The sequence below is a fragment of the Pteropus alecto genome, unplaced genomic scaffold, assembly GCF_000325575.1.
Source record: "Pteropus alecto unplaced genomic scaffold, ASM32557v1 scaffold237, whole genome shotgun sequence".
NCBI classification, from domain to species: Eukaryota; Metazoa; Chordata; class Mammalia; order Chiroptera; family Pteropodidae; genus Pteropus; species Pteropus alecto.
In genome coordinates this window covers 368,240-378,219 of record NW_006440624.1, presented here as the reverse complement: position 1 = coordinate 378,219, position 9,980 = coordinate 368,240, and the positions used below count along the sequence as shown (strand labels likewise).

Below are 9,980 nucleotides of genomic sequence, written 5' to 3'. Positions count from 1 at the left end.
CCTTGGGAGTATCTGTTTTGCAGTGCTGCTGTGAGATAATACATTTAAAGTGCTTGAGCTTGGCCTGGAGTGGCTGTTTTTGTTATTACTGTGGTTGTCTATTTGTCAATCATCCCCATTGTAAGCTCCGAGGGACTATGTTCCTATTGCCTTGTACAGTGCCCAGGACATGGATAGATGCTCAATAAACTTTCCACGAAAGAATAAATGAAATGAATAAGATGGATTAAACAGCAGCAGAGGTAAGGGATGGGTACGCTTTTCTTCACCATTTAAATATATGTAAAAAATAAGCATATAATTCCTGATACTTTCAATGAGAAAAATTCTTTATTTAAAATAAGCTAGATGTTTTTACTAGATTAAATAAAATACTCTATATGTGAGAATTTTAGATCCAATATACCAAACCCAGTAATACCAGTCAGGGATTGTCCATCAATTTCCCATTTAATAACATTTGAATAAAATAGCTTATAATTCTGAGAATATGTGCCTTTGCTTAGGAGAAAAATTTCCAAAGCAGTGTCCCATTTCCTGGATACAACAGTGTCATGTTTCGTAAGAGAAATTCTATAATGCTTAAGACAGCTAAGAGACAGTGATTTTCACATGCAGAGACTAATAGCATTTCTAAATCACAAAGAAGGTTGACACATTTTATTTCAATAAGAGAATGAAAGCAAGAAGGGAACCTACACTATTTCTTGTATTTATTAATATATGCTTAGTACTTTTAATGCCTTTGCTGCAGAAGGGTAATAAATGTTTTAGCAAAAAGATATGCTGTGGGACAAAGCTGGGGAACTCGTGCATACAGAAAGTAGCTGGTATCTCAAAGCTCTCAGGGCTCTTGGAAGTGCCACACGTGGGGCTGCTGGGCTTTGTTTCCTGGCCTCGAGGTTTGCTGAGTATCTGGGGTCACTGTGGTATCCATGGTGGTTTCTCCCAGGGGTGTGGTTGTATCAGCACCGTAGTTCTCATAAGCATCAGCTAATTCAGGGGTCATCAGTGGGTCAGCGGTTGCTGGGGTGACCTTAGGGAGTCCCACGCTCTGCCCTGCAGGGCCCCTTGCCAGGCCAGAAACACTGCCTTTAGGGAGAGCAAGAAGCCCTCTAAGGGCACCAGGCACTCCCTCTGGAGGGAGAGCTGGGTTTTCCGGATTGGCCGGGTGGGCCTCTGGCGTTGGGGAGCCTTGTGCGTCTCCTTCTCCCTTCTCTGGGCCTTTGGTTCCAGCGACTGGGGTGTCAAATTCCAGAGTAAAGTCCCCACCCATGCCTGGATGGTGGGGCATCCCTCCGAGGCTGGGACTCATGCCTCCAAATCCTGGGAACATGACTTCGTAGGCCATGGGGCCTCCTCTGCCTCCCTGGAAGAAAACCATTGATCAGAGACACCATTGGCTCATACTGTTACTATGCCACGCAATCAAACCTGGTGAGATTCACCGAGAAAACAAAAAATTGATAGGAAACAGGGAGTTGGCTGAGCAGCTTTGTGTAAACACATTTCTCACCAAACTGGCTTTGAAATATAAGGGAGAGAATTCTGCACTTTTGTGGGTGGGGGAATCCCACTGCTGTGAAAGGGAGATGAAGACCTTTGCCATACCTAACGAAAAGGGTAGGAAGAAAAGACGTGGAGAAGCAGAGCAGAACTGAGTCTATAGGCAAAAGATAATTTGAATTTAATTTTAAGAAAATAATAAGCAGCTGTAATGGGCAATACCATCATAAAACAAAACCAATCCTTTCCTGAGCATTGAGGGATGTTTTGCGGACCTTCTCAATAACATTTCTCAGTATTCTCCAAATGAATAAAGCCCCATGTAAAGTTTTTTTTCTTTTCTTTTCTTTTCCTTTTTTTTTTTTTTTTTTAGAATATGTATAAGAAAAAGAAACTTGATTTTTCTGAGAACTGAAATGTTATTTTCCTGTGGACAGTTAGAATTCTAGAATTGATCATGTTTCTTTTTTTTCATTTGCTGCCCCAAATTTCGAAACCAAAATCTCTGATTATTCACAGCAATGGTGCAGGGCTTTGTAACTAGCATATCTGTATTCTCATTTCCTCAGAGTCACTTTAAATTCTAACTTAAATTTTTTTGGTTATGTTTATTGTGTGTTTTTCATAAACTACAGCAAAAGCTTTTGAGAATGAAGCAGAACATAAAAAAATATTACAACATGATGATTAACCCTTACTTGAATTTTTGACCAGTTGTGTTGTTGTAATACAGATACAATACTTTACCTACTCCTGGCTCTCCACTCTCAGCTTTTTACATTATCCCTTCCAGGAAAGGCATTTTGAACCCCTGGGCTGGGCTAACTGTCCTTGTGCTTCTCTCTCTTATCGCTCTGTTACCCTTATCACATGATTTTCACGTTCTCTGCCAAAGTATCTATATTTTCTATTGATTAGATTATAAAATTCCTGAGAACAGGAGCCTTTACTTGCCTCTGTCATATCTTTTTATGTGTCTAGTTCACAGAAGGCACTCAATATTGAGATGCAAATTTTCTTTCAGTGATAGCATATGTATATGTTTGTTAATTTGATAGGATTTATAGTTGATAATGATTTGTTGATTCAGTATGATTTTGTTTTGTTTTGCTTTGTGTTCTAATACATGTAACATGAAGAAATTTCTGAGAGAAATAGTCAAATTGTGTGTCAATTGATCTCACATTTTAAAGTTGTAAAATGCATGATAATGATAAAATAAGAATATTCTTGAATTAACTTGTTAATGCCCTTTGAATTTTATAATAATCAAATTTTAAACTTGGTTAACTTTCTTTTTTAAAAAAAATCTCTCAGTTTTGAGGTCTAAGTGATTTTTGATGCAGTTGAATTTGTTTTGGTTTGAAGTGTTTGCTGTTCAATGATAATGACTTTTCAAGAGAGGTTTCTTCTCCCCTCATATTCATGAAAGGGGCAAAACCCTATGGGCAAGAATGGTCATGACTCAGAAATGGCTATGTGGGAAATGTGATGAAGTCTTTGCACGCTGCTTTGGAATCAAATTTTTGGTTTTGGAGTGAAACAGTCTTGAGTCTCATGCTGTATATTCATGGCCACATGTCTCTTACAGCCAGTCATCTGTGATTGTTATCCCTTGTCCACAATTTTAAGAAAAGTTTGAAGGTATTACTCACCGCCATTTCTTCTGAACTCATGATGCCAAGTCTGGCAGGAGTGTTCTGTTCAAAAAGAAACACTGCATCATATTATGAACCAGCTGACTACTATTGTAGTTACTCAAGAGAAAGTTAAAAGTCATTTAGTTTCTCCTTAAACCTTAATATTAATGCTGTTTCCAGAGGCAGAATAAAGTGGAGAGATGAACCATTATTAAATAAATGCAGCCAGTCTGGATAATTCAGGTAGAAAATTTACCTTTTTTTTTAATGCCATGGGTGTGTGCGTGTGTGTGTGTAAGTCTGCCCAGAATTATCCAAATAGGAAGTCTACCTCTTTAACGTTTCAGTTACTAACTCAGGCATTCAGAGAATATGGAAGTTATTGTGTGAGGCCTGGATTTTATAGTTTTAGTGCTCAAGATAACATTTAATTAAAAATGATACTTTTTATGGGATATAGACTTACCAATTGATTTGCTCCATAGGACATGTAAAACATTCCTGGATAAAGCTAAATATAAATACAATAATCACGAAAAATGCATTTTCTAAAAGAAAAATTTTTAAGTAAATTACAAACAGAGAAGTAGTATTAAAAAAAAAAACTTACTGGAGATGGTTTATTTTGTGGCATTGGTCCCTGAACTATCAAACGGGCTATTGGGAATATCTTTAAATAGAAGAAAGAGAATAAGTCATTCTTATTTGCTAAAACACAGATAAACCTCCATTACAGCCATTTCTAAGAGCTATATGAAATATATTTTCAGATGTATTAGTATGACAAAGAAGTATTTAATATTTAAGAAAAAGAAACTCATTATATTTCATATTCATAATAAATAGGCAATTTAAATTTTTATTCTTTCTTGAAGTATAGAGATATTTTTCTCGAGAAAGTCTCATTGAGATCTGTACTTACTGATGAACCTTGTGGACCAGCAAAATCCATTCCTGGTAGCTGCATCATAGGTAAATACTAAAATTACTAAAGTATCAAATAGACAAAGTGAACCAAACATACACTCATTTATGAACATGATAAAACAATCCCAAATGAGTTTCCTGATTTTTACTGTCATTAGTCTTGGAGGCGGGCGGTACAAACTAAAAGATTACAATTGCCTTTTATTGACATGATTCAAGAGCACGGGCAGGGAGATGATGAGTCATGTCTATCGTGGATTCACTATTTCTTGCAGAGTAGAAAATAATGAGTTTTGGAATTGGAGCATACCAGGTTGATTTGAATCCTGACTCTGCCATTTAATTTTGTGTAATACTGGGAAAATTTTATAACCTCTCAAAGTCTGTCTTCTTCTTAAAAAGGATAATAATATCTGTCTTTATAGGATTGTAGTCAGGATGGAATGTTAACTGCTTGTAGCATTCTACTTTCATGGTATCTTCCTTTTCTGTCCATCACTCTTTTCTGTACATTATTACAAGATACTTTTGCATGGTTGTCTTCTCTGCTACCAGATAGAGAAATAATAATTCAAAATACTACTTACAATGCTGAGGAATCAATCACTCTTCTCAGTCTTTTTCAACACAGAAAAAGATTTCTCTGGCCTTCCCTATTTCCTCTGAAAGCTTTTATCTTTTGCAACTAAGAAATCAAGTTTTATAGGCACAGAGTCTTTTAGAGTACATGTCCTGTGTCTCAGATGGCAAAGGACAGGAATGGGTACTTATGTTCTACTCCCAGATATGTCAATGCTCAAAAAATATTTATATTTTTGTGCATTATATCTGAAAGCTCTCTGAATAGTTAAATGTGCTCTGCAAATCAGGTTTCTTTCATTAAGTTAGTAGGCGATTCTGATCTGACTTCAGAGAAAGAAATTACCTCGGCCTTTGATGGCTTATCTGATGGTGCCACCTGCTGTTCAATCATTGGCCCCTCTGCTTGCTGCAAGGGCGGCTGTCCCTGGTAAACTGGAGGCTGAGGTCCTCCTTTCTGGGCTGTGGCCTGCATGGCTGTTACAAGAGTGGGCTGGAAGAAAGGTTTCTGTCCTGGCTGTTGAGGCTGCAGGGACGGCTGCGATGGGAGAGGTGGGGGATGCACAGGCAAAGAATATTCATACTGCAAAGAAATATGAAAGCGGTGTCAGAAAACAATGACTCACTGAACTATGGTGTCTAGAATATCTAAAGTAAAAGAGCTTTCTACTTGGAAGAGTCTGCTCAAGAAGATAGGAAGCTATGTGAACTTTTTGGTAGTATGAGTTGTTTCCTCTGGGTTCTCATAGTTGCCACCACGTATCTCTATTTACCACTTTCTGACTGAATTACAATTTTTTTTTTTTAATAATAAATCTTTGTCCTCAGTCAACTGAGAGGGAATACATCTTATTTATCTGTACAGTCCCAGGACTTGACATACTCTGGCACATAATAGATACTTAATATGTTTTCTTGAATTAATGAAAGGAGAAAGGGTAATTAAGTAAAATAGCAATCAAGTTTCTGCATCGTGCAGTCCATTTTGGGAACAATCAAGTGGAGAAAGAGTCACCATTAACATAATGTACTGTCTCACTAAAAGTGGCTTTGGTGGGCAATACTGTATGTTATAGAAGCCTGTTTGAAATGAAAAATTCCTGTTAAAACAATCATGTTTTGTTGCTCTTCTTTGAAATTATCTGTGGTGAATTGCTCCTTGTTATTTTTAAATTGATTGCAAGCTCCTCAGAGTGGCTTGGAAGTCTCATACCACCTCCAGATTCCTAGCGCTTTCATCACTTAATCCCACTCATTACTTATACCTCACATTTTAGCATCTTGTCACACCTTATCTTGTCTTATTTCCCCATCAAATCTGAAATTTCATGAGCCTTGGAGCCATTCTTAAATGTTTTCACTTTCACTCCCAATCTACAATAGGTTTAGGTATTTACTAGGCACCTAATGTTTAACTGATTGATGTATTTATTGATTGCTGTAGGATTCATGATGTTTTAACCAGGACTTTGACATCATTTTAAACATGCCTTTGAACAATGGCTTCAGAAATCTTGGTCATAAGGAGATTTGCCTAAGATTTAATCGGTTTCCAGTTTGAGAATAGTTTAGCTATTGTTATTGCCAATTTCTTTAATGTACGTCTTTTATTTTGGAGGCTAGATCTTCCTATTTGAAATAAATATTCCAATGGGTTGAAAATTTGAACCATTTTATTTTAAATTTTCCATAGTACTAACAAACACAGTAGTAATAAGTTTTGATTTACTTGGTATTTAGATAACTTTTTGTTCATTATTCTTACCTGTCTGCGGAATGCAAATCACAACTTAGAGAAGGTAAGTAGGAGAAGATTTTAAGGCTCGACATTCCAAACATATTAGTGCACTAACTTACCTGTTGAGTTTCGTGTTCCCTCGGTCTCATCCATGGGAAAGAGGAATGTGGTGGGAGGAAACCGTGCATCCACAAAGAATTAAACGATTTCCCAAAGCCGAATTTTGAATACTAAAGATGGGGGCGGGGGGTGGGGTGGGGAGGGAGAGACACACATGCTTATATTTCAATATTGGCTTGAACTTGGTTTTGATTCTCTGAAAAATCTATAGACGGTATAGAGATAGCGAAAGTAGAGTGATATTGGTTAATTAATATGAATAGGTAAACATTCTCTTCCAAAAGACTTACATTTCATTTTGAGCCAGACTGCAATATTCCCATAATTCTGTTTGAGATTTAGCCTTTTAAGCACTTATATTTTGGGCTGTATAATAAAATTGATAATGCATAAAGATTATTTTTAACTAAAGAAAATTTAATATTGTTTTTATTTTCCCTTGCTATCTCATCTGAGGATCTTATTTTGTTACTCATTTGTTCTTCCAATATTTACTCATTTGTTCTTCCAATATTTAGGATATCATATGTTCACAAACATATTTTATGAATGACAATGCTGCTACTAATATCACTACCACCATCACCATTAATATTTGCAGTAAGAAATATTTGAAAATAAGGTTACCTGAGAAAGCGTGTTTAATCCCTGCAAGGTGCTCAACTGTCTCATTGTCTATAAAGAAAAAATAAAAGTGGGTTGGTGGTTACCACATATGTTCCTTTTTGTACAACAAAAACTGATCTTCTCAACATATGGCGTTATTAGCACAAAGTTGGGGGTGGGTCAATTTGAATAAAATAGAAATAGACATAAATCACCACTGAAAAGTGGAAATGTTAAATGTGATTCTGCCATTTGTGTTATTATTGCTATTAAAATAATAATCTTGCTTTTTATCAATAATTAAAAGAGAGAAAGCATTATGTAATTGAGATCACATCGAAATATGGGAAAATAGCTCATTCGACTGAAATATAAATGTAATCATGAGAACATGGCTTTATTGATTTTTTTCTCCCCTTTTATCTTACTTTGCCTTTTAAAATTCAAACTGAAGAGGAATTTGAAAAAGCAGGCAAACAAAACAAAATAAGACAACCTCCACCTCCTTTCCAAACAAAAACGTTCTCAAAATAAAAAATTCAAAAGATTTGGAGAAAATGTTATGCAGACAGATTGTCAAAAATACCACCAATTCACCAGAAAGTCAATTTCAATTTAATGGGATGAGGTTTAGAATGCTTTGAATTAAACTTAAGCTAGAAAATGAGAAAAAATAACCCAGTGAAATTAGCTTCCATGTGAAATAAGCACCAATCAATATAGGTATTGATTGCCTTCAGATTGTCAACACATGAATAATTTTTGCAAGGCCTTGTGAAAAATATGTTGTTTCATAAATATTTTTCTATTCATAATTGTCAATACTTTCTATTAATATGGTCAAACATTTCTATTTTGCTGGGAGTTTTCTAAACAGAGTATATATTAGTTATGAGAAGCACAATGAGACTAGCATAGATTATGCAGCAGGTACCACAGTACAATGTTAATGCTATTTATGAGTTCTTATAAATAAACTAAATTTTGTAAGGTAAATTTTCTTCATAGGAACTTTATCATATAAGATACTATAAGGAGAAGGAACTAAGTATAAAACATTTGTGACTTCAGAACAATGTGTTTTAATTAATGTAGTAATTATATTAATGTGGTAATGTTAATGTATATATAATTATGTATTAAATATTAGTATTGTTTCAATTCACATACAAATGACATTCTAAAGACTAAAACATGGTAGTTTAAAATTACAGTAAAATTATAAGATGAGGCTCTAATTAATGTCATAAGTTTCTCTAGAACTGCACAGGAGGATAGCAACTGACTTCTGACTAGGAAAACTGAGAAGTGGCTCATCATGTTTCTCCTTTATCAGAAATATCCAAATGTAAATATTAAATGTAAATGCTCTGAAAATACATACCTCCAGGCTCAAACTAGCCATGCCTGGTGTCCCAGATTGCTGAGGAAACACCTAAATGGAAACAAGAATAAGTCTGAGTTCTTGTTGGTGAGAAGTTCCTTACCCACTAGAAATAGAAAGTATACCCGAGAGGCTACAATTTGATTTGAACTTTTGGGCAGAATGAAGAATTTAAATTATTTGAGGGGAATTAACATACTATTTAATAACTTTGCTCCCACACAAATCATCTACCCTTTGTCTACATCTTAATACTATTTTGTTTTAATGCCTTCCTTCCTTCTTATATCACAAATATTTATGGAGTCTCCACTAAATGTATTTGGATTTCTTGAGCATACGTTGTCATTCTCCACCTCCTGCTTTTTTGTATAGGTAAAATTCCACCCTCTGAGTCATGGCATGAATTTCTCCAAATAATTCAGTTTTGAGAATGAATAGAGAGAAATGAGTTATAAATATAAGTAAGTATTCCCAGTAGAGGAAAAAGTTAGCTGTGTAGACAGAAGTGGGGTGTGTGTGTGTGTGTGTGTGTGTGTGTGTGTGTGGAGCAGATTGCAGATTGTTCAAAATTTGGCCAGTACACAAAAAGATGTTTTGGACAGATTCAACTACAGGACAAGTTACTTAGCTGTTTTATAACCATAGTAATTTGGCTAATATTTTTCTTTTAAAATGAAGAAAATGTACTTTACTTTTTTGGGAGAAATTTCATCTTTCCATTTCAATTTCACAATGGTAGCAAGTAGTTGATAATAAAATTGTGCCAAGATATTGTGGAGACCACATAAGTCTCTTTTAATGAATGGAATAAGACATAGACAGTGACTTTGAAATATTTTAAATATCTTTTGGAATAGAACATTGCTTTTGGATGGTAAGACTGATGTCTGGGAAACTACAACTTTTGGCTCGGTAGGAACTATATCACTGGATTAATTCAAATGAATACATGCCCAGACTCAACCCACGTCCTCTGATGTTGTTTGATGTATGACAATGTCTCTTCTAGGATGTACTCTAGAAGATTCTGACTTACCGGCACTGCATAACTCATTTCCAGGAGGCACAAAATCAATATCAGGTCCTTCATTTTTATAAAGTGAGATCTGAAACAGAATTATATTGGAGAATTAAATCAGATGAATTCTTATTTCAGAATGGTTAAAAGACAATATTTCAAATGAGCCAAGTCTCTGTTCTTCACAACCAGGTTCAAAACAAAAACAAAAACAAAAACAAAACTAAATGTTGCCGAACAACTGATTTGTATTCACTAGTTTTAGGAAATAATTGACAAACAATTAAAAAATATCCAAGTTTTTTTTTTTTTACCCAGCTATGACCTACATGAACCTTTAGGAACCATCTCCATGCATATTCTTTAACTAATGTGTTTCATTTCTTAAAATTATGAATTTGAAAATCCTTTTCACTACATGAACTTTTGGTCTATTCAGTATCATTCACATAAGTTTAT

At 35.1% G+C, this 9,980-nt stretch overlaps 1 protein-coding gene across 1 annotated transcript; it reads right to left on the bottom strand.

Moving 5' to 3' along the window:
• Window positions 1-844: 844 nt before the first annotated feature.
• Window positions 845-9,593, bottom strand: AMBN (ameloblastin). Its single transcript, XM_006917280.1, has 10 exons — window positions 9,540-9,593; window positions 8,501-8,551; window positions 7,138-7,185; window positions 6,510-6,620; window positions 4,999-5,235; window positions 4,069-4,107; window positions 3,757-3,816; window positions 3,613-3,657; window positions 3,162-3,206; window positions 845-1,369 (listed from the first exon to the last, which is right to left on the bottom strand). Exons 1-10 carry the CDS (start codon window positions 9,591-9,593, stop codon window positions 845-847), a joined length of 1,215 nt encoding a protein of 404 aa, XP_006917342.1.
• Window positions 9,594-9,980: the final 387 nt, after the last annotated feature.